At 48.1% G+C, this 25,537-nt stretch overlaps 1 protein-coding gene across 1 annotated transcript in view; it reads left to right on the top strand.

Moving 5' to 3' along the window:
* LOC142302192 (beta-1,3-galactosyltransferase 5-like) overlaps positions 1-17,048 on the top strand; it is a 49,410-nt gene extending 32,362 nt beyond the window's left edge. The window contains exon 3 of the mRNA XM_075343279.1: positions 16,132-17,048. Coding sequence (XP_075199394.1) covers positions 16,132-16,613 — 482 coding nt within the window. The 3' untranslated portion in view covers positions 16,614-17,048. The remainder of the gene's footprint in view (positions 1-16,131) is intronic.
* Positions 17,049-25,537: the final 8,489 nt, after the last annotated feature.

Below are 25,537 nucleotides of genomic sequence, written 5' to 3'. Positions count from 1 at the left end.
CAACTAAGTCCCGATTGAAGGCAACAGTCCAACCGTATGAGAGAGACACCGCCACCGCCAAGGCACCAGTTTCTCAGGGCCAGCGCCTGCGGGCAAAGAGGGGCTCCTCCGGCCCATATCCAAGTCGGGGAGCGGGTTACCGGTGGGAACCCATCGCTACCAACGTTACACAAGGTGCAGGGAAAGAGACAGTCACCGCTAACTACCGGGGAAAAGCAACAGCAGCCGTCCGTGGGAACCGTCTTTCCAGCCGTGTGTTTTACCGAGAACTGTGTCACCGTCTCAGGCTGAGTGAGTACCACCGTGCTTTACGGCACAGCGCTGCCCCCGCGACCCTGCACCTCACCAGGCCCCGTAACCTGCCTGCCATCCCTCATCCTCCTCCCCATCACTGGGCCCCGGGACAACCAACCCCTACCCACGGAGGGGAGAACTAACAACTCTGCTGCTCCCTGTCACCGCTCCCGGGATCCCCATACAGAGCAGCGGTGGTGTCCACACAATCACCACAACCGTGGGTGGCGTCACGGACAATAAATCCCCAAAACCAAACCCCTTTTCACTCACGAGCGAGGAGCGCCGCTCGAGTCCCCGGGATCCGGCCCATCGCTCGAGCCACCGAGCAGCAGCGGCCGCAGCGGCAGCCGGACCCGAGCAGTGGGAGAGCGCGTCGTCCCCTCCTCCACCCGCGACAACTTGGCGTCACAAACAGGATCTTACCGCTCTGCCGTTGGGTAGAGGTGCGCCTTGTTACCGCCGGAGGTGTCCGGCCAGAAAATTTCAGAAGCCGCCATCTTTGGCGCGAAAAGTTCCCGCTCGAGTGTCTCCTCGAGTAGTGGAGGCGCGAAGGCCAAAATCCCGCCCCGATAGAGGAGGAGCCGAAAAGAGGCTAAGGGGGACGAAATGGCGACTGGTCGCATGTAGCCGCGGCTATAAAGGCAGGGACGCCAGGACTCTGCAGCCATCTTGTTCCTGGGAGAGGCCGCCAGCAACATGTGGATGCCGTCCCGAAGCACCGTAGCCCCCGCGCCTGGAACCGTGGCGTAGGTGGAGATCCGGACCGCGCAGCTCTACCAGAGGCTGCAGGTCAAATTGCAGCTCCTCATGGAGGAGTGGGAGACCGACATGGCGGAGGTCATAGCGGCCGTGCGGAGACGCGAGGAGGAAGCTGTGGAAGGGAGGGTGAGTGACCAACGCCCCGATGCCCTTGAAGGGCCGGTCATCGCGGCTGCGGGATCCGGTCTAAACCCTCTCACCCTGCTGCCTCCCTCGCCACCCGTCCCGGAAGCCGTGACCCCGCCACTAGGCCCACAGCCACCGCAACCGGTAGCGATACCCAGCATGCCCGCCCCGGCGGGCCGACCTGTAGCCGGAGCCCGTAGCCAACTGGAGGTGCTGCCATGGAAAGCCCCGAAGCCTGAACCGGAGGCGCTCACCGAGAAAGTCCCCGAGCCGGAGCCGATAGCCCGCTCCGTGCCGAAGGCCCAGCAGAGGAAAGCCCCTGTGCCCATCCCCCACACCTCGGCTGAGGTTGCGCTGGGTTGCTGCTGCAAGGTGGCGTCCAAGGCCAAGTCACCGCGGGACCTGTCGCCCAGATCACCAGCAGTGGGCAGTGTCCAACAGGTCTCGCGGGGCCGTGCGCTGGAGCTCGCAGCAGCGCCGTACTGGGACAGGGAGCCGGTACCGCTGGGCATGGAAATCGAGGAGAGGGAAAGAAGGAAGGCGGAGATGGTGGCCTGCACGATACGGGAGAAGGAGAGCCTGAGACAAGCGACCTTCCATGTCCGGGGCCCGCTGTATGAGGGGCAGGTGAGGCGGTTTGATGTCCGCTGGGGCTATGGATTCATCTATGAACCGGGCCTGGAGGCCGAAGTGTTTATAGCCCGGCGGGATGTTAATGCTCACCTGCCAGAAGAGCACCCCGGTCGTAACCTGATGCCGGGCGACTTGGTTCAGTACACCTGGCACTGTGGGGAGAGGGGGTGGTTTGCGCTGGATGCGAAGCTGAGGGGCAGCCAGGAGGCCCGTGTGAGCACCGCGCCCCTTCCCCAAAGTGATGCTGAGGACTCTGAGTAGGGCAGCGGAGCACCGTTGTCACAGTTCCCCGTTGGGACCACCAGTATGTGTGTTAAAAGTTTTAAAGTTTTGAAAAGTTTTTGAAAATGAAAATGATTACCGAAGCCTCATCTGATTGAACCGTGATTGAACCGGCCGTTGCCGGCACTGTTGTCCCCGTGGGGACCGTTTAAAGTTGCGTAAGGGACTCCTTACGGACAAGCCCATGAACTTGCAGGGCAACCACAAACGTTAGTGGCTTGTAAATAATGTTTTGTTGCAGCTTACCGTTACCGCCTCCGGAGAGGCAGATTGGAGGGAGGGCCCGCAGTGGAGCAGGCTGGGGCCCAGCCACCACCGGAACCGGTGGCTACCCTCTGGAGGGGAAGGACAGATCCCGCTCGGGTAATTTGGTGCTGGACTGGGGTCAAGGGGTGCTGCCTGTTTTCTTAGGGGCAGCATCAGGGCCAGGTTACTTGGGTGGGTGAGAGCGGAAGCCGTAACCGTTTAAAACCGTTTGCAACGTTTAAGAAAAGTGCCTCCCGTTGTGGGATGATGTTCTTCTACTTGTATGTATTTTTTATCTTTTTCAGAAAAATAAAACCGGTGTTGGACGGGCAGCCCGCGGAAGGTCTGCATTTTGCTAAGGGGGAATGTGACGCCCTGGGCAAGCCAGGGGTCACAGGTAATGACACCACCACACCCTACACCCCGGTTAGGTACACCTAAGCTAGACCAGAAATCCTTGTTGCCTTCCCCAGGGGCTGATGTCCACACCAGGGGGTGGAGCCAGGTGGTTGGTCTCCACCCACCAAGGAGTTTACAGTCCTGGAGGAAGGAAAACACAGGCAGATAGAGTAAAGTGAGGGAAGTGAGAGGAGATAGAGTTTGGAGGAGGAAGTGGAAAGGAGTGGAGAGGAGAAAAGTGACAGTTTTGAAAGCCTGAAGTTGGTCCGGGTGTGTGCCCCGGACTGAGACAGCAAGGTTAGCAGACGGCGGTGACCGTCTGCAGTGGAGGCTGATCGGAGGTTGCCGAAAGGACCGTGGACGGGTGGTGGCCCGGCGGTACCGGACCGGTATACAAAGAGAAGCCAGCACCATTGGCAGGAGCCTTTCGGATCCCGGCAAGGCTAGGAGTCGCCGTGAATTTGCCAAATCCGTCAGTGAAGGGGACCTCCGGGTCTCCAAACAACTAAGTCCCGATTGAAGGCAACAGTCCAACCGTATGAGAGAGACACCGCCACCGCCAAGGCACCAGTTTCTCAGGGCCAGCGCCTGTGGGCAAAGAGGGGCTCCTCCGGCCCATATCCAAGTCAGGGAGCGGGTTACCGGTGGGAACCCATCGCTACCAACGTTACACAAGGTGCAGGGAAAGAGACAGTCACCGCTAACTACCGGGGAAAAGCAACAGCAGCCGTCCGTGGGAACCGTCTTTCCAGCCGTGTGTTTTACCGAGAACTGTGTCACCGTCTCAGGCTGAGTGAGTACCACCGTGCCGTACGGCACAGCGCTGCCACCCCGACCCTGCACCTCACCAGGCCCCACACCCGGCCTGCCATCCATCCCTACCCCATCACCGGGCCCGGGACAACCAACCCCCTACCCACGGAGGGGAGAACTAACAACAAAGCTGCTCCCTGTCACCGCTCCCGGGATCCCCATACAGAGCAGCGGTGGTGTCCACACAATCACCACAACCGTGGGTGGCATCACGGACAATAAATCCCCAAAACCAAACCCCTTTTCACTCACGGGCGAGGAGCGCCGCTCGAGTCCCCGGGATCCGGCCCATCGCTCGAGCCACCGAGCAGCAGCGGCCGCAGCAGCAGCGGCAGCCGGACCCGAGCAGTGGGAGAGCGCAGCGTCCCCTCCTCCACCCGCGACAACTGTACTACTGAGGGAATGGGTGGTCATGAGGCACATGCTGGTGTAAGGCAGGAATGACAAAGAGAGGAAAAATATTGACGGCTGGGGACCAAGTACCAAGGGACGCTGCAGCCATCAAGTTGCAGAAAGCCTCAGTGTCCACAATCCTAAACAGCAACATTTGCAGGGAAAGCAGTCTGGCAATGTGTCCGTTTAGTGTTTGGCCTGTGGGTGGGTGGATATTTCTGCTGGCATTCAAGACCTAGGACAAAAAATTGGAGAACGTTGCTGATGATGTTTGCGAATATACAATGACAGGTTCAGGATTGGAGGCATCCATGCCTGGGTCCTGAAAAGAGGATTGTCCAGCACAGTGGGGTCACCCACAGACAAAGACTGTGGATCCAGGTCCACCTAGTCCGGTGCTTGGATGACTGGTACCTGGGCATGCTGGTGAGGACCGCCTGATGACCCTCCAAACATGGTGGAAGAGGAAAAGAAGAAATCATGAACCAATTACTATTTTTGGGGTGGGAAGGAGTGCATGGGAATACGCCAGTACATAAGAAAACCTTTGAAATGGCTTCTGTCATCTGCTGGGGTTGAGTAGTCTGAGTCAAATCCAGGCCTCGTTCATTTTGATAACAGTTCTCCTGTCCTCATTGTCAGTTTTCAGGAGGACACAAGCACCTATCAGGTATAATGCCCCAAGCAGCAGGAAAAAATAGCTCAAACAAATCGCTAGCGGGAGGACAGGCTGCGCATCCAGGGTGTAGCGACAGTCCATGCCATATGTCCAGCTTGGATACACAATAGGTGTACAGCAGAGAGGAATCATGGAGGACGGTGGGACGGTCAGCTAGGTAATCCTTCACCTTCTTACAAGACGTTTCCCTCCTTATCAAACTACCAAGAGCATCAGGACCTGGGCGCTGGAAGGAACTAATGAAACTGTCCCAGACCGCTGATGGTGTCCCCTGCCTCTGTTGCTTCTGATTCTTCTCTCTCTTCTTATTGATTGCCCAAGGAACCATCATCTCAGCCACCAGAATTCTCAGATGAGACCTCCCTGTCCCGACCAGGAGGATGACTGTCCATCTCCTCCTCCTCCTCCTCCTCGCTCTCCTGCTCATCCTCTTCATGTCACCTAAACTGAACAGAGGGAATAAAGCTGAGCTGGTGTGGGTAGTGCCTTCTGTAGAGCAGGTAACCGTCTCCCCCTCCTCCTCGCTCTCCTGCTCATCCTCTTCATGTCACCTAAACTGAACAGAGGGAATAAAGCTGAGCTGGTGTGGGTAGTGCCTTCTGTAGAGCAGGTAACCATCTCCTCCTCCTCCTCGCTCTCCTGCGCCTCCTCTTCATGTCACCTAGACTGAACAGAGGGAATAAAGCTGAGCTGGTGTGGGTAGTGCCTTCTGTGGAGCAGGTAACCATCTCCTCCTCCTCCTCGCTCTCCTGCTCCTCCTCTTCATGTCACCTAGACTGAACAGAGGGAATAAAGCTGAGCTGGTGTGGGTAGTGCCTTCTGTAGAGCAGGTAACCATCTCCTCCTCCTCCTCGCTCTCCTGCTCCTCCTCCTCATGTCACCTAGACTGAACACAGGGAATAAAGCTGAGCTGGTGTGGGTAGTGCCTTCTGTAGAGCAGGTAACCATCTCCTCCACCTCCTCGCTCTCCTGCTCCTCCTCCTCATGTCACCTAGGCTGAACAGAGGGAATAAAGCTGAGCTGGTGTGGGTAGTGCCTTCTGTAGAGCAGGTAACCATCTCCTCCTCCTCCTCCCTCTCCTGCTCCTCCTCCTCATGTCACCTAGACTGAACAGAGGGAATAAAGCTGAGCTGGTGTGGGTAGTACCTTCTGTAGAGCAGGTAACCATCTCCTCCTCCTCCTCCCTCTCCTGCTCCTCCTCCTCATGTCACCTAGGCTGAACAGAGGGAATAAAGCTGAGCTGGTGTGGGTAGTGCCTTCTGTGGAGCAGGTAACCATCTCCTCCTCCTCCTCCTTGCTCTCCTGCTCCTCCTCCTCATGTCACCTAGGCTGAACACAGGGAATAAAGCTGAGCTGGTGTGGGTAGTGCCTTCTGTAGAGCAGGTAACCATCTCCTCCTCCTCCTCGCTCTCCTGCTCCTCCTCCTCATGTCACCTAGGCTGAACAGAGGGAATAAAGCTGAGCTGGTGTGGGTAGTGCCTTCTGTAGAGCAGGTAACCATCTCCTCCTCCTCCTCGCTCTCCTGCTCCTCCTCCTCATGTCACCTAGACTGAACAGAGGGAATAAAGCTGAGCTGGTGTGGGTAGTGCCTTCTGTAGAGCAGGTAACCATCTCCTCCTCCTCCTCGCTCTCCTGCTCCTCCTCCTCATGTCACCTAGACTGAACAGAGGGAATAAAGCTGAGCTGGTGTGGGTAGTGCCTTCTGTAGAGCAGGTAACCATCTCCTCCTCCTCCTCGCTCTCCTGCTCCTCCTCCTCATGTCACCTAGGCTGAACAGAGGGAATAAAGCTGAGCTGGTGTGGGTAGTGTCTTCTGTGGAGCAGGTAACCATCTCCTCCTCCTCCTCGCTCTCCTGCTCCTCCTCCTCATGTCACCTAGACTGAACAGAGGGAATAAAGCTGAGCTGGTGTGGATAGTGCCTTCTGTGGAGCAGGTAACCATCTCCTCCTCCTCCTCCCTCTCCTGCTCCTCCTCCTCATGTCACCTAGGCTGAACAGAGGGAATAAAGCTGAGCTGGTGTGGGTATTGTCTTCTGTGGAGCAGGTAACCATCTCCCCCTCCTCCTCGCTCTCCTGCTCCTCCTCCTCATGTCACCTAGACTGAACAGAGGGAATAAAGCTGAGCTGGTGTGGGTAGTGCCTTCTGTGGAGCAGGTAACCATCTCCTCCTCCTCCTCGCTCTCCTGCTCCTCCTCCTCATGTCACCTAGACTGAACAGAGGGAATAAAGCTGAGCTGGTGTGGGTAGTCCCTTCTGTGGAGCAGGTAACCATCTCCTCCACCTCCTCATCATTATCACCCAATCCGCGCTGTGAAGATGCGCTCAGGCTGGGTGGTATCACCCTGTGAACGTTCCTCCTCCATCTCCACCTGGTCAGCACGCAACGCTTCCTCTTTCATTGTGTTCCTACTGGTGGTTACTGATGGTTTAAATGAAGTCTTTGAAAGAAAAAACTTTTTTCCAGCCTTAACTTACAAAAGCTCTAAAGACAAATATCCTTTGTTTGCAAACATATTGTATTTTATGCAATTAAAAGAATCAGATTAGAACAACACTAAATCAGATAAAAAATAACCTGTAAAGGTAAAACAGACAAGACTCATCCAGCTTCAAATCATCACTGCAAGGGTTAAAAAAGAAATACTGCAGATCGATGAGGACAATACAAAAAAAAAACATTCCAAAAGCTACAAAAGCATCAAGAGAGCTGCGCTACAGCCCATAAACATGAAGAAAACAGTGCTCAATTGCTAATAACGATGTCTGTGTGTTGTCTTCTTGGTGATGACCATGTCTGTGTGTCCTTGTCTTCTTGGTGATGACGATGTTTGTGTGTCGTCTTCTTGGTGATGACCATGTCTGTGTGTTCTCTTCTTGGTGATGATGATGTCTGTGTGTCGTCTTCTTGGTGATGATGATGTCTGTGTGTCGTCTTCTTGGTGATGACGATGTCTGTGTGTTGTCTTCTTGGTGAAGACGATGTCTGTGTGTCGTCTTCTTGGTGATGACGATGTTTGTGTGTCGTCTTCTTGGTGATGACGATGTCTGTGTGTCGTCTTCTTGGTGATGACCATGTCTGTGTGTTGTCTTCTTGGTGATGACGATGTCTGTGTGTCGTCTTCTTGGTGATGATGATGTCTGTGTGTCATCCTCTTGGTGAAGACGATGTCTGTGTGTTGTCTTCTTGGTGATGATGATGTCTGTGTGTCGTCTTCTTGGTGATGACGATGTCTGTGTGTCGTCTTCTTGGTGATGATGATGTCTGTGTGTCATCTTCTTGGTGATGACGATGTCTGTGTGTCGTCTTCTTGGTGAAGACGATGTCTGTGTCGTCTTCTTGGTGATGACGTTGTCTGTGTGTCATTTTCTTCGTGATGACGATGTCTGTGTGTCGTCTTCTTGGTGATGGAGAAGTCTGTGTGTCGTCTTCTTGGTGATGACGATGTCTGTGTGTTGTCTTCTTGGTGATGACGATGTCTGTGTGTCGTCTTCTTGGTGATGACGATGTCTGTGTGTCGTCTTCTTGGTGATAACCATGTCTGTGTGTCGTCTTCTTCGAGAAGACAATGTCTGTGTGTCGTCTTCTTGGTGATGACGATGTCTGTGTGTCGTCTTCTTGGTGATGACGATGTCTGTGTGTCGTCTTCTTGGTGATGACGATGTCTGTGTGTCGTCTTCTTGGTGATGACGATGTCTGTGTGTCGTCTTCTTGGTGATGATGATGTCTGTGTGTCGTCTTCTTGATGATGACCATGTCTGTGTGTCGTCTTCTTGGTGATGACGATGTCTGTGTGTCGTCTTCTTGGTGATGACAATGTCTGTGTATTGTTGTCTTCTTGGTGATGACCATGTCTGTGTGTCGTCTTCTTGGTGATGACAATGTCTGTGTATTGTTGTCTTCTTGGTGATGATGATGTCTGTGTGTCGTCTTCTTGGTGATGACAATGTCTGTGTGTCGTCTTCTTGGTGATGACGATGTCTGTGTGTCGTCTTCTTGGTGATGACGATGTCTGTGTGTCGTCTTCTTGGTGATAACCATGTCTGTGTGTCGTCTTCTTCGAGAAGACAATGTCTGTGTGTCGTCATCGTGGTGATGACGATGTCTGTGTGTCGTCTTCTTGGTGATGATGATGTCTGTTTGTCGTCTTCTTGGTGATGATGATGTCTGTGTGTCGTCTTCTTGGTGATGACGATGTCTGTGTGTCGTCTTCTTGGTGATTAGATACAATACAACGCGTTTCAGCAATACATCAATGCTTTCCTCAGGTATATCATATATTGGTGATGACCATGTCTGTGTGTCGTCTTCTTGGTGATGACAATGTCTGTGTATTGTTGTCTTCTTGGTGATGACGATGTCTGTTTGTCGTCTTCTTGGTGATGACGATGTCTGTTTGTCGTCTTCTTGGTGATGATGATGTCTGTTTGTCGTCTTCTTGGTGATGACGATATCTGTCTGTCGTCTTCTTGGTGATGACGATGTCTGTGTGTCGTCTTTTTGGTGATGATGATGTCTGTGTGTCATCTTCTTGGTGATGATGATGTCTGTGTGTCATCTTCTTGGTGATGATGATGTCTGTGTGTCGTCTTCTTGGTGATGATGATGTCTGTGTGTCATCTTTTTGGTGATGATGATGTCTGTGTGTCATCTTCTTGGTGATGATGATGTCTGTGTGTCGTCTTCTTGGTGATGATGATGTCTGTGTGTCATCTTTTTGGTGATGATGATGTCTGTGTGTCGTCTTCTTGGTGATGACGTCTGTGTGTCTTCTTCTTGGTGATGACGATGTTTGTGTGTCGTCTTCTTGGTGATGACGATGTCTGTGTGTCGTCTTCTTGGTGATGATGATGTCTGTGTGTCGTCTTCTTGGTGATGACGATGTCTGTGTATTGTTGTCTTCTTGGTGATGACGATGTCTGTTTGTCGTCTTCTTGGTGATGACGATGTCTGTTTGTCGTCTTCTTGGTGATGACGATATCTGTCTGTCGTCTTCTTGGTGATGACGATGTCTGTGTGTCGTCTTTTTGCTGATGATGATGTCTGTGTGTCGTCTTCTTGGTGATGATGATGTCTGTGTGTCATCTTCTTGGCGATGATGATGTCTGTGTGTCGTCTTCTTGGTGATGATGATGTCTGTGTGTCATCTTTTTGGTGATGATGATGTCTGTGTGTCGTCTTCTTGGTGATGACGATATCTGTGTGTCTTCTTCTTGGTGATGACGATGTCTGTCTGTCGTCTTCTTGGTGATGATGATGTCTGTGTGTCGTCTTCTTGGTGATGACGATATCTGTGTGTCATCCTCTTGGTGATTTTGATGTCTGTGTGTCGTCTTCTTGGTGATGATGATGTCTGTGTGTTGTCTTCTTGGTGATGACCATGTCTGTGTGTTGTCTTCTTGGTGATGACGTTGTCTGTGTGTCGTCTTCTTGGTGATGACGTTGTCTGTGTGTCGTCTTCTTGGTGATGACGATGTCTGTATGTCGTCTTCTTGGTGATGACGATGCCTGTGTGTCGTCTTCTTGGTGATGATCATGTCTGTGTGTTGTCTTCTTGGTGATGACGTTGTCTGTGTGTCGTCTTCTTGGTGATGACGATGTCTGTGTGTCGTCTTCTTGGTGATAACCATGTCTGTGTGTCGTCTTCTTCGAGAAGACAATGTCTGTGTGTCGTCATCGTGGTGATGACGATGTCTGTGTGTCGTCTTCTTGGTGATGATGATGTCTGTTTGTCGTCTTCTTGGTGATGATGATGTCTGTGTGTCGTCTTCTTGGTGATGACGATGTCTGTGTGTCGTCTTCTTGGTGATTAGATACAATACAACGCGTTTCAGCAATACATCAATGCTTTCCTCAGGTATATCATATATTGGTGATGACCATGTCTGTGTGTCGTCTTCTTGGTGATGACAATGTCTGTGTATTGTTGTCTTCTTGGTGATGACGATGTCTGTTTGTCGTCTTCTTGGTGATGACGATGTCTGTTTGTCGTCTTCTTGGTGATGATGATGTCTGTTTGTCGTCTTCTTGGTGATGACGATATCTGTCTGTCGTCTTCTTGGTGATGACGATGTCTGTGTGTCGTCTTTTTGGTGATGATGATGTCTGTGTGTCATCTTCTTGGTGATGATGATGTCTGTGTGTCATCTTCTTGGTGATGATGATGTCTGTGTGTCGTCTTCTTGGTGATGATGATGTCTGTGTGTCATCTTTTTGGTGATGATGATGTCTGTGTGTCATCTTCTTGGTGATGATGATGTCTGTGTGTCGTCTTCTTGGTGATGATGATGTCTGTGTGTCATCTTTTTGGTGATGATGATGTCTGTGTGTCGTCTTCTTGGTGATGACGTCTGTGTGTCTTCTTCTTGGTGATGACGATGTTTGTGTGTCGTCTTCTTGGTGATGACGATGTCTGTGTGTCGTCTTCTTGGTGATGATGATGTCTGTGTGTCGTCTTCTTGGTGATGACGATGTCTGTGTATTGTTGTCTTCTTGGTGATGACGATGTCTGTTTGTCGTCTTCTTGGTGATGACGATGTCTGTTTGTCGTCTTCTTGGTGATGACGATATCTGTCTGTCGTCTTCTTGGTGATGACGATGTCTGTGTGTCGTCTTTTTGCTGATGATGATGTCTGTGTGTCGTCTTCTTGGTGATGATGATGTCTGTGTGTCATCTTCTTGGCGATGATGATGTCTGTGTGTCGTCTTCTTGGTGATGATGATGTCTGTGTGTCATCTTTTTGGTGATGATGATGTCTGTGTGTCGTCTTCTTGGTGATGACGATATCTGTGTGTCTTCTTCTTGGTGATGACGATGTCTGTCTGTCGTCTTCTTGGTGATGATGATGTCTGTGTGTCGTCTTCTTGGTGATGACGATATCTGTGTGTCATCCTCTTGGTGATTTTGATGTCTGTGTGTCGTCTTCTTGGTGATGATGATGTCTGTGTGTTGTCTTCTTGGTGATGACCATGTCTGTGTGTTGTCTTCTTGGTGATGACGTTGTCTGTGTGTCGTCTTCTTGGTGATGACGTTGTCTGTGTGTCGTCTTCTTGGTGATGACGATGTCTGTATGTCGTCTTCTTGGTGATGACGATGCCTGTGTGTCGTCTTCTTGGTGATGATCATGTCTGTGTGTTGTCTTCTTGGTGATGACGTTGTCTGTGTGTCGTCTTCTTGGTGATGACGTTGTCTGTGTGTCGTCTTCTTGGTGATGATGATGTCTGTGTGTCGTCTTCTTGGTGATGACGTTGTCTGTGTGTCGTCTTCTTGGTGATGACGTTGTCTGTGTGTCTTCTTCTTGGTGATGACGTTGTCTGTGTGTCGTCTTCTTGGTGATTATGATGTCTGTGTGTCGTCTTCTTGGTGATGACCATGTCTGTGTGTTGTCTTCTTGGTGATGACGATATCTGTGTGTCATCCTCTTGGTGATTTTGATGTCTGTGTGTCGTCTTCTTGGTGATGATGATGTCTGTGTGTTGTCTTCTTGGTGATGACCATGTCTGTGTGTTGTCTTCTTGGTGATGACGTTGTCTGTGTGTCGTCTTCTTGGTGATGACGTTGTCTGTGTGTCGTCTTCTTGGTGATGACGATGTCTGTATGTCGTCTTCTTGGTGATGACGATGCCTGTGTGTCGTCTTCTTGGTGATGATCATGTCTGTGTGTTGTCTTCTTGGTGATGACGTTGTCTGTGTGTCGTCTTCTTGGTGATGACGTTGTCTGTGTGTCGTCTTCTTGGTGATGATGATGTCTGTGTGTCGTCTTCTTGGTGATGACGTTGTCTGTGTGTCGTCTTCTTGGTGATGACGTTGTCTGTGTGTCTTCTTCTTGGTGATGACGTTGTCTGTGTGTCGTCTTCTTGGTGATTATGATGTCTGTGTGTCGTCTTCTTGGTGATGACCATGTCTGTGTGTTGTCTTCTTGGTGATGACGATGTCTGTGTGTCATCCTCTTGGTGATTATGATGTCTGTTTGTCGTCTTCTTAGTGATGACATTGTCTGTGTGTCGTCTTCTTGGTGATTATGATGTCTGTGTGTCATCCTCTTGGTGATGACGTTGTCTGTGTGTCGTCTTCTTGGTGATGATGATGTCTGTGTGTCGTCTTCTTGGTGATGACGATGCCTGTGTGTCGTCTTCTTGGTGATGATGATGTCTGTGTGTTGTCTTCTTGGTGATGACCATGTCTGTGTGTCGTCTTCTTGGTGATGACGATGTCTGTGTGTCGTATTCTTGGTGATGACGATGTCTGTGTGTCGTCTTCTTGGTGATAACCATGTCTGTGTGTCGTCTTCTTCGAGAAGACAATGTCTGTGTGTCGTCTTCTTGGTGATGACGATGTCTGTGTGTCGTCTTCTTGGTGATGACGATGTCTGTGTGTCGTCTTCTTGGTGATGACGATGTCTGTGTGTCGTCTTCTTGGTGATGACGATGTCTGTGTGTCGTCTTCTTGGTGATGATGATGTCTGTGTGTCGTCTTCTTGATGATGACCATGTCTGTGTGTCGTCTTCTTGGTGATGACGATGTCTGTGTGTCGTCTTCTTGGTGATGACAATGTCTGTGTATTGTTGTCTTCTTGGTGATGACCATGTCTGTGTGTCGTCTTCTTGGTGATGACAATGTCTGTGTATTGTTGTCTTCTTGGTGATGATGATGTCTGTGTGTCGTCTTCTTGGTGATGACAATGTCTGTGTGTCGTCTTCTTGGTGATGACGATGTCTGTGTGTCGTCTTCTTGGTGATGACGATGTCTGTGTGTCGTCTTCTTGGTGATAACCATGTCTGTGTGTCGTCTTCTTCGAGAAGACAATGTCTGTGTGTCGTCATCGTGGTGATGACGATGTCTGTGTGTCGTCTTCTTGGTGATGATGATGTCTGTTTGTCGTCTTCTTGGTGATGATGATGTCTGTGTGTCGTCTTCTTGGTGATGACGATGTCTGTGTGTCGTCTTCTTGGTGATTAGATACAATACAACGCGTTTCAGCAATACATCAATGCTTTCCTCAGGTATATCATATATTGGTGATGACCATGTCTGTGTGTCGTCTTCTTGGTGATGACAATGTCTGTGTATTGTTGTCTTCTTGGTGATGACGATGTCTGTTTGTCGTCTTCTTGGTGATGACGATGTCTGTTTGTCGTCTTCTTGGTGATGATGATGTCTGTTTGTCGTCTTCTTGGTGATGACGATATCTGTCTGTCGTCTTCTTGGTGATGACGATGTCTGTGTGTCGTCTTTTTGGTGATGATGATGTCTGTGTGTCATCTTCTTGGTGATGATGATGTCTGTGTGTCATCTTCTTGGTGATGATGATGTCTGTGTGTCGTCTTCTTGGTGATGATGATGTCTGTGTGTCATCTTTTTGGTGATGATGATGTCTGTGTGTCATCTTCTTGGTGATGATGATGTCTGTGTGTCGTCTTCTTGGTGATGATGATGTCTGTGTGTCATCTTTTTGGTGATGATGATGTCTGTGTGTCGTCTTCTTGGTGATGACGTCTGTGTGTCTTCTTCTTGGTGATGACGATGTTTGTGTGTCGTCTTCTTGGTGATGACGATGTCTGTGTGTCGTCTTCTTGGTGATGATGATGTCTGTGTGTCGTCTTCTTGGTGATGACGATGTCTGTGTATTGTTGTCTTCTTGGTGATGACGATGTCTGTTTGTCGTCTTCTTGGTGATGACGATGTCTGTTTGTCGTCTTCTTGGTGATGACGATATCTGTCTGTCGTCTTCTTGGTGATGACGATGTCTGTGTGTCGTCTTTTTGCTGATGATGATGTCTGTGTGTCGTCTTCTTGGTGATGATGATGTCTGTGTGTCATCTTCTTGGCGATGATGATGTCTGTGTGTCGTCTTCTTGGTGATGATGATGTCTGTGTGTCATCTTTTTGGTGATGATGATGTCTGTGTGTCGTCTTCTTGGTGATGACGATATCTGTGTGTCTTCTTCTTGGTGATGACGATGTCTGTCTGTCGTCTTCTTGGTGATGATGATGTCTGTGTGTCGTCTTCTTGGTGATGACGATATCTGTGTGTCATCCTCTTGGTGATTTTGATGTCTGTGTGTCGTCTTCTTGGTGATGATGATGTCTGTGTGTTGTCTTCTTGGTGATGACCATGTCTGTGTGTTGTCTTCTTGGTGATGACGTTGTCTGTGTGTCGTCTTCTTGGTGATGACGTTGTCTGTGTGTCGTCTTCTTGGTGATGACGATGTCTGTATGTCGTCTTCTTGGTGATGACGATGCCTGTGTGTCGTCTTCTTGGTGATGATCATGTCTGTGTGTTGTCTTCTTGGTGATGACGTTGTCTGTGTGTCGTCTTCTTGGTGATGACGTTGTCTGTGTGTCGTCTTCTTGGTGATGATGATGTCTGTGTGTCGTCTTCTTGGTGATGACGTTGTCTGTGTGTCGTCTTCTTGGTGATGACGTTGTCTGTGTGTCTTCTTCTTGGTGATGACGTTGTCTGTGTGTCGTCTTCTTGGTGATTATGATGTCTGTGTGTCGTCTTCTTGGTGATGACCATGTCTGTGTGTTGTCTTCTTGGTGATGACGATATCTGTGTGTCATCCTCTTGGTGATTTTGATGTCTGTGTGTCGTCTTCTTGGTGATGATGATGTCTGTGTGTTGTCTTCTTGGTGATGACCATGTCTGTGTGTTGTCTTCTTGGTGATGACGTTGTCTGTGTGTCGTCTTCTTGGTGATGACGTTGTCTGTGTGTCGTCTTCTTGGTGATGACGATGTCTGTATGTCGTCTTCTTGGTGATGACGATGCCTGTGTGTCGTCTTCTTGGTGATGATCATGTCTGTGTGTTGTCTTCTTGGTGATGACGTTGTCTGTGTGTCGTCTTCTTGGTGATGACGTTGTCTGTGTGTCGTCTTCTTGGTGATGATGATGTCTGTGTGTCGTCTTCTTGGTGATGACGTTGTCTGTGTGTCGTCTTCTTGGTGATGACGTTGTCTGTGTGTCTTCTTCTTGGTGATGACGTTGTCTGTGTGTCGTCTTCTTGGTGATTATGATGTCTGTGTGTCGTCTTCTTGGTGATGACCATGTCTGTGTGTTGTCTTCTTGGTGATGACGATGTCTGTGTGTCATCCTCTTGGTGATTATGATGTCTGTTTGTCGTCTTCTTAGTGATGACATTGTCTGTGTGTCGTCTTCTTGGTGATTATGATGTCTGTGTGTCATCCTCTTGGTGATGACGTTGTCTGTGTGTCGTCTTCTTGGTGATGATGATGTCTGTGTGTCGTCTTCTTGGTGATGACGATGCCTGTGTGTCGTCTTCTTGGTGATGATGATGTCTGTGTGTTGTCTTCTTGGTGATGACCATGTCTGTGTGTCGTCTTCTTGGTGATGACGATGTCTGTGTGTCGTATTCTTGGTGATGATGATGTCTGTCTGTTGTCTTCTTGGTGATGACAATGTCTGTCTGTCGTCTTCTTGGTGATGACAATGTCTATGCATCGTGTTCTTGATGAATAATCTTGATCATAACTATGTTTTATCTTGTAGGTGACGATGATGTGTTTGTGAATCCATCCTCCTTGGTTCGATATATAAAGAAGAATGCCTTGTCTCCGTTCCAGCTGCATGGGGCGCTGCAGAGACACTCCGTTGTTCTTCGCTACTCTAAATACAAAATCTCTTATACCTTGTTCCCAAATGTTAAGTATCCTTACTTCCTTTCTGGTGGAGGCTTCCTCTTCCCGGCAGCTTCGGTCCCGTCGCTGTATCGCACCTCCCTGCGGATTCCTGTCTTTCCATTGGATGATGTTTATTTAGGTTTCTTGTGTTTGGCTGCAAATCTCACTCTCTGCCATGACAGTCGCTTTTATGTTTTTGGACTGAGATTTGACCCTTGTCAGTACCAGCGAGCTCTGGTGGTGCACAGAGTAGAGCCCGACGATCTACTACAAGTCTGGAGTCAGGTCCAAGACGCCAAGTGCAGCACTGGACCCAAGATCAAGTCATCAATCGGAAATGTAGCGGGATAGTCACAGGATGATCTGCCTCTCGGGGCTGCACAGACCTGTCGTTGGGAGTTTTGTGCTAAGCCTGGAAGCTTGGAAACATCATTAAAGAACCGGGGTTTTATCTGTAGGAACCGTTACATTTTATCGGCAAAATATTCATTCAACACGAAGAAGCTTTATTCACTCAGATCTCCATTTCCATCGCATTGCGTTGCGTTCCGTATCGTGGATTCAGGGACTTATTTGATGAACTGATGTTTTTACATTCTGGACTTTTGCAGCAGCAGCTGACTGACACTGAGTGCTCGAGTTACCGGGTGATCGTCTTATGTCTGAAGAACTTACATGACACTAATGAATGTGATCAACGTGGGATTAGGTGGAGAAATTCACCCTCTCGGCAGGATTATATTGTGTGTTTATAGATATATGACCAATAAAAAAAATTCCAAGCTTCCAGAGAAACTTTGATATTTCAGTAACTACCCTATAATTTCTGTAATAATATGGACATAAGATGCTACGGAAAAGGTTACTGTGGATAATTCATATCGACCAAGAGAATGAGGGAAGAGCAGAGTGCAAGGCAAAGAGGAACATAGACAGGTGCGGCTGCGTAGAGATGACCCGACCGGTGCGGTAAAGGTTCGCCAATTTCAATTCACTACGAGCCTTAGCTTGTTCACTCAGGCTTGGTAACCCCGAGCCCTTTCCCCAAAAGTCGGCGATCTTATAGGTATTGCTAGAGTATTCATATACTGATAATGTTTGTGATGATGTATTCTTGTGCTGATAATGGTTGTAATGCTGTATTTCAGTTTTGTTGGGTGTTCTTGTGAAGTATTGCTGTACTGATGGTGGTTCTGGTGATGTACTCCTGTACTGATGGATATTCTGGTGATGTATTCCTGTACTGATAATGATTGTGACGCTTTATGTCAGTACTAATGGTGTTTCTATTGACGTAGTCATTCACTGCTGGTGGTTCTAGTGATGTATTAATGTACTGTAATGATTGTGACGCTCTATTTCTGTACTAATGGTTCTTCTATTGATGTATTCATTCACTGCTGATGGTACTAGTGATATATTCATGTACTTATAGTGGTTCTGGTGATATGTTCATCTACTGAAGATGGTTCTGACAATGTTTTCATATGCTGATAATAGTTGTAATGCTGTATTTTAGTTTTGATGGGGGTTTTGGTGATGCATTTCTGTACTGATGATGGCTCTGGTTTTGGGTGTCCATGCCAGGAACCCCTTTGGTCGCTCCTCTCATCCACCCCACTAGCTTGGTTGCTATTTATTTATGGGACGATGGATGTAGGTCGGCTTCTGTGCTGCTTTTAGCCTGGTTGCTGCATTTACCTGCCCCATACATTTCTTTGGTGGCCTTAAGCATCCGGGACTCTGGCTATGTGTGGTGGTAAAATACGGGTATATATACTATGCAGATAGAATTACTGACCTAATGTTGTTATGTACTATATGGGCTCTTTTTCAGGATACACTAGGATACTGTGGTTATAGAGTCACTGTGTGTTGATAGGGACCCGCATGTACTTTGTTGCTAGATCTATTTACTGATTTATATTACTTCACGTACATAGTGAAGATCCCTTATATCTGTGCAATTTAAGTGTCTCTATACTATAACCTATTACATGTTACCATCCACACAGTATTGGAGATTTTTTGTATCTGTATAGGTTTAAGTGCCTCTCTATAAAAGCCCATGCCGTCCATATATAATTGGAGATTCCTTGTATCTGTATAGTGTTTCCACATAATAACCTATTACATGTTGCTAACTACACATTATTGGGATCCGTTGTATTTGTGTAGTTTCAAGCGTCTCTATATAATAACGTATTACATGTTACCATCTATACCCACCAGCGTATCTTATCGCATTTATTCTTTCATGCCAGATACGGGCCCTGTGCAATATTGATTGGAGTGTCCCTGTTATATTTATTCATCGTTATATAATTGGTTCCTGGCGGACATGTTTTTTACGCCTATGGCTTTTTAAGTGTTTTTATCCTGTGTCACTGTGTGTTTTCTAGTAATTTTTTCAGTGTGGAGACATGTGTCTCGTGTTTTGGTTATCTAATGACCTAATAAAATTTAATTTTCATCATTTAATACTGTGGTGATCCCGCGCTTGGTATACTTCTTTTTCTTTGTTTCCCATTATTCGTCTGTATACCTGGAGATCCCACTGGGTGGTGCCCTTCCCATCCTTTTGATGATGGCTCTGGTGATATACTTCTGTACTGATGGAGATTATGGTGATGTATTCCTGTACTTATGATGGTTCTAGTGATGTATTCATGTATTGATAATGATTGTAAGGCTTTACTTCAGTACTAATGGTGCTTCTAATTATGTATTTATTCACTGCTGGTGGTTCTAGTGATGTATTCATGTACTTATCGCGGTTCTGGTGATATGCTTATATACCGATGATGGTTCTGATGATGTATTCATGTGCTGATAATGGTTGTAATGCTGTATTTCAGTTTTGATGGGGGTTATGGTTATGGTGATGTATTCATGTACTAATAATGATTGTGACACTTTATTTCAGTACTGATGGTGCTTCTATTGAAGTATTCATTCACTGCTGGTGGTTCTAGTGATGTATTCATGTACTTATATTGGTTCTGGTGATATCTTCATATACTAATAATGGTTCTGATGATGTATTCATGTGCTGATAATGGTTGTAATGCTGTATTTCAGTTTTGATGGGTGTTCTGGTGATGTATTCCGGTACTGATGATGCTTCTAGTGGTGTATTCGTGTACTGATAATGATTGTGAGGCTTTATTTTGGTACTAATAGTGCTTTAAGTGACGTCTTCCCACAGTGATGTTGGTTCTGGTGTTGTATTCATTTACTGATGGATGTGTGTGATGCTTTATTTCAGTACTGATGATGGTACTGGTGATGTATCTTGTACTTCTAGTGGTTCTAGTGATTTTTTATTCATATACAGATGTGGTTCTGGTGATGAATTCCTGTACTGATGGTGGTTCTGATGATGTACTTATGTACTGGTGGTGGTTTTGTTAATGTATCCCTGTACTTATAGTGGTTCTAGTTATGTACTGATAATGGTTCTGGTAATGTATTTATGTGCTAATAATTATTGTAATGCTGTATTTTAGTTGTGATGGTTGTTCTTGTGTTTTATTCATGTACTGATGGTAGCTCTGGTGCTGTATTTATTTACTGATGGTAGTTGTGATACTTTATTTCAGTACTGCTTGTGATCCTGGTGATATATTCCTGTAATTATAGTGGTTCAGGTGATTTATTTTTGCACAGATCGTGGTTCTGGTAATTTATTCATGTACTGATGGTGGTTCTGGCGATGTATTCATGCACTGATGGTGTTTCTGCTGATGTATTCCTGTACTAATGGTGGTTTTGGTGATGTATTCCTGTCAGAATTTGGTTCTGCTTGCCACATCCAGCTATCATCACATGAACACTTGTATCCAATTTTCATACTTTTAGTCTTGTGCTTGTTAGCTTCTCTTCCAAACTCTATCAATGAAGGAGGGATTGTAGTTTTTCACTGAAGATTGAGTGAATTAGGAAGAGCAGCTTGTTGACTGCAAGTGTAAAAAGCGCATATAAGCGGTCACATGACAACTATTCGAACAGCTTAAAATGGTTCTTCAAGACGGAGATAAAATGGCATCACTGATATAATTCAAACTGCAGCCCATTCTTGTCAATTGTCAGTACAGGCTGCAGACTGAAAACTTACAGGGTTTCAAATGACAAGAGCTATATCACAAATACCTCAGTTACTGACTGTGCTCAACTGGAAGACAAAAACATTGAGGAGGATGAAACTGGAACACTATTTTATCTGGAAAAATATAAAACATTATAATAAATATATAACACCATAACATATAAAAAAACAAAAAACATAAACTTAGCAGTTATCAAAAAGAAACAACACAGCCAAAGCCCGACAAAGCAGTCCAAAAGAAAGCCTCTTCAACTCAAAACGTGACACCTTGTCCATCTTTTTATCCCATACTCTTCCTTAAATCTTTTTCTTTTCTTCTTGGTCCTCTTTCTTTTATCTCTTCAGAATGAAGGATGAAGCCGGAGATAACCCTCCTGTTGTGGTCAGCGAGGAATAGATATATATCTTCACATATGTGAGCCCTGTTCCCAACTAGCTGAGGTATGTGTGATACAGCTCTTGTGAGTTGAAACCCATGTTTCGGCAGCTGTATATCTTCGGCTTGTAGACTGTACACATATCTAGGATGGGCTGCAGTTTGAATTATATCAGCAATGCTTTTTTAGCTTATTCTCTGACAACCTGTTTAAGCTGTGTATATGAGGAAGCGGCAAACTGAATTTTTCCCCCAAATTTTGTAAAACCTAGATTTACCACTGGGGTCAAGAGCTGAGCTCTCTCTGCACGCGGTCCATGCCTCCTGTGCTACATAGTTGCTTTACCCAACATAAGCGGTGCCGGTTCTCTCCGGTTTTGACTTCTCACTTTCCAGAACAAGCTGAAGTGAAGGCTCAAAGAATGATAAGAGCTAAGATCGAGCCAAGGTCAAGACACAACAGAGAAGACGTACAAGGAAATAACCTGCTCCGACACGGTCCTCATAGTCCTCAATGTGCTGCCGGTGTCATCTCAAGAGCATTGTACCAGGAAGGTGCGCTGCAAACGTGTAGAGTCACCAGGGACATAGAACAGTTCACTACCCCACTGGTCCCAGCTGGTGTAATGGGTCGGACAGTGCGGGGTCTGTATACTGTGCAGTCCAACACTGTGCTGTAGGGTGAGGACCATCAACCCTCGCCTGCACTAAATCAGCAGCAATCTGCCCTACAATCCCGTCATTGCTCTAGACCACCAGGGATCTAACCCTCAATCACTTCACTGCTCTAGACCACCAGAGATCTAACCCTCAATCACTTCACTGCTCTAGACCACCAGGGATCTAACCCTCAATCCCTTCACTGCTCTAGACCACCAGAGATCTAACCCTCAATCACTTCACTGCTCTAGACCACCAGGGATCTAACCCTCAATCCCGTCATTGCTCTAGACCACCAGGAATTAAAAAACAATCTCTTAACTGCTCTAGACCACCAGGGATCTAACCCTCAACCCCTTCACTGCTCTAGACCACCAGGGATCTAACCCTCAACCCCTTCACTGCTCTAGACCACCAGGGATCTAACCCTCAACCCCTTCACTGCTCTAGACCACCAGGGATCTAACCCTCAATCCTTTCACTGCTCTAGACCACCAGAGATCTAACCCTCAACCTCATCACTGCTCTAGACCACCAGGGATCTAACCCTCAACCCCTTCACTGCTCTAGACCACCAGGGATCTAACCCTCAATCCCTTCACTGCTCTAGACCACCAGAGATCTAACCCTCAATCACTTCACTGCTCTAGACCACCAGGGATCTAACCCTCAATCCCGTCATTGCTCTAGACCACCAGGAATTAAAAAACAATCTCTTAACTGCTCTAGACCACCAGGGATCTAACCCTCAACCCCTTCACTGCTCTAGACCACCAGGGATCTAACCCTCAACCCCTTCACTGCTCTAGACCACCAGGGATCTAACCCTCAATCCTTTCACTGCTCTAGACCACCAGAGATCTAACCCTCAACCTCATCACTGCTCTAGACCACCAGGGATCTAACCCTCAACCCCTTCACTGCTCTAGACCACCAGGGATCTAACCCTCAATCCTTTCACTGCTCTAGACCACCAGAGATCTAACCCTCAACCTCATCACTGCTCTAGACCACCAGGGATCTAACCCTCAACCCCTTCACTGCTCAAGACCACCAGAGATCTAACCCTCAACCCCATCACTGCTCTAGACCACCAGGGATCCAACTCTCAATCCCTTCACTGCTCTAGACCACCAGGGATCTAACCCTCAATTCTTTCACTGCTCTAGACCACCAGGGATCTAACCCTCAATCCCGTCATTGCTCTAGACCACCAGGAATTAAAAAAACAATTTCTTAACTGCTCTAGACCACCAGGGATCTAACCCTCAACCCCTTCACTGCTCTACACCACCAGGGATGTAACCCTCAACCCCATCACTGCTCTAGACCACCAGGGATCTAACCCTCAACCCCTTCACTGCTCTAGATCACCAGGGATCTAACCCTCAATCCTTTCACTGCTCTACACCACCAGGGATGTAACCCTCAATCCCTTCACTGCTCTAGACCACCAGGGATGTAACCCTCAATCCCTTCACTGCTCTACACCACCAGGGATGTAACCCTCAATCCCTTCACTGCTCTAGACCACCAGGGATGTAACCCTCAATCACTTCACTGCTCTAGACCACCAGGGATCTAACCCTCAATCCCTTCACTGCTCTAGACCACCAGGGATCTAACCCTCAATCCCTTCACTGCTCTAGACCACCAGGGATCCAACCCTCAACCCCATCACTGCTCTAGACCACCAGGGATCCAACCCTCAATCCCTTCACTGCTCTAGACCACCAGGGATGTAACCCTCAATCCCTTCACTGCTCTAGACCACCAGGGATCTAACCCTCAATCCCTTCACTGCTCTAGACCACCAGGCATCCAACCCTCAATCCCTTCACTGCTCTAGACCACCAGGGATCTAACCCTCAATCCTTTCACTGCTCTAGACCACCAAAGAGCTAACCTTTAATTTCTTTCATTGCTGTTGACCACCAGGTATCTAACCCTTGATTGCTCTAGACCACCAGGGAATTAACCCTCAACCCCTTCACTGCTCTAGTCCACCAGGGATCTAATCCTCATTTTCTTCACAGCTCTTGACCATCAGGGATCTAACCCTAAATCCCTTCATTGCTCTAGACCACCAGGGATCTAAAACTCACAGACTAATGGCAGAAGATGTAAACTGCCCAGGCCAAAAAGACTAATGCACTGGCAGGATGCAGCAAGACCTCCATTACATGCAGACATCACAGGTGCAAAGGGAGATGGTAGTAAAATAGCACACTTGTGGCTTGCATAGGTCACTGTTCACACATGCAGGTGCACAGTATCTGGTATGCAGCCTATTGGTTACGCCCATCACAATCGATGCAAGCGAGCAATGCCAGTACTATATATGTGCACCATGCAGGGACAGTGAGTGTAATATGCACGGCCTAACATAAAGAGGCTGCATCCTGTATAAAATATTCTGTGCAAAAGAATATATAAATATATACCACCAGGGTCCCAACCCTCAATCCTTTCACTGCTCTAGACCACCAGGGTCCCAACCCTCAATCCTTTCACTGCTCTAGACCACCAGGGTCCCAACCCTCAATCCTTTCACTGCTCTAGACCACCAGGGTCCCAACCCTCAATCCTTTCACTGCTCTAGACCACCAGGGTCCCAACCCTCAATCCTTTCACTGCTCTAGACCACCAAAGAGCTAACCGCTAATTTATTTCATTGCTGTTGACCACCAGATATCTAACCCTTGATTTCTGTAGACCACCAGGGATCTAACCATCAATCTATTCACTGCTCTAGTCCACCAGGGATCTAATCCTCAATTTAATCACAGCTCTTGATCACCAGGGATCCAACCCTCAATCCCTTCATTTCCCTAGACCACTATGAATATAACCCTCAAAACTGCCACTGCTCTAGACCACCAGGGATCTAACAATCAATACATTCAGTGATTCCTGGGGGTCCTGGGGATGGAACCTCCATTAGTCCTCAGGGTTACAGGCCAGCGAAGCAAAGAGAAGGAGCCAAATATGAATCATTCCCACACTGAGCCAGATTCCCGCGGTTCAGACCCCGATGCTGCCGCGACCTCCTGTGGACAGTGGCCCCCTCTGCACACCAGCAGTGAGTTGGATGTCAGCTCTGTGGCCCCTGTGGGGAGCTCATCGCAGCATTACTTTGGCACTATATGGCAGCACTTTGTGGACCTGCAGAATGCTGCAGATGATCGGGGATTTGGGCACATTTCCTGCAATGACTCAGGTGTCTCAGGTGACAGAGTGTACTACGTTCTGACTATTGTGTAGATAAAACTGCAACAACCCGAGAAAGTCCCAAACAAAGAAAGCATGAAGAGTATGAGGAAGAGACAGGACAAAGGACGCACAAAGTCTCCGAAAAGAAGAACAGAGGGCAGAGAGCCACCCCTGACCCAAAAGAAACGGGACAGAGGACGCACAAAGGCTCCGAAAAGAAGAACAGAGGACAGAGAGCCAACCCCTGACCCAAAAGAAACGGGACAGAGGACGCACAAAGGCTCCGAAAAGAAGAACAGAGGACAGAGAGCCAACCCCTGACCCAAAAAAACGGGACAGAAGACGCACAAAGGCTCCGAAAAGAAGAACAGAGGACAGAGAGCCAACCCCTGACCCAAAAGAAACGGGACAGAGGACGCACAAAGGCTCCGAAAAGAAGAACAGAGGACAGAGAGCCAACCCCTGACCCAAAAAAACGGGACAGAAGACGCACAAAGGCTCCGAAAAGAAGAACAGAGGGAAAAGAGCCACCCCTGACCCAAAAGAAACGGGACAGAGGACGCACAAAGGCTCCGAAAAGAAGAACAGAGGACAGAGAGCCAAGCCCTGACCCAAAAGAAACGGGACAGAGGACGCACAAAGGCTCCGAAAAGAAGAACAGAGGGCAGAGAGCCAAGCCCTGACCCAAAAGAAACGGGACATAGGACGCACAAAGGCTCCGAAAAGAAGAACAGAGGGCAGAGAGCCACCCCTGACCCAAAAGAAACGGGACAGAGGACGCACAAAGGCTCCGAAAAGAAGAACAGAGGGAAAAGAGCCAAGCCCTGACCCAAAAGAAACGGGACAGAGGACGCACAAAGGCTCCGAAAAGAAGAACAGAGGGAAAAGAGCCAAGCCCTGACCCAAAAGAAACGGGAC

The sequence above is a fragment of the Anomaloglossus baeobatrachus genome, chromosome 4, assembly GCF_048569485.1.
Source record: "Anomaloglossus baeobatrachus isolate aAnoBae1 chromosome 4, aAnoBae1.hap1, whole genome shotgun sequence".
Lineage (NCBI taxonomy): Eukaryota > Metazoa > Chordata > Amphibia > Anura > Aromobatidae > Anomaloglossus > Anomaloglossus baeobatrachus.
This window is presented reverse-complemented; position numbering and strand designations above follow the sequence as displayed.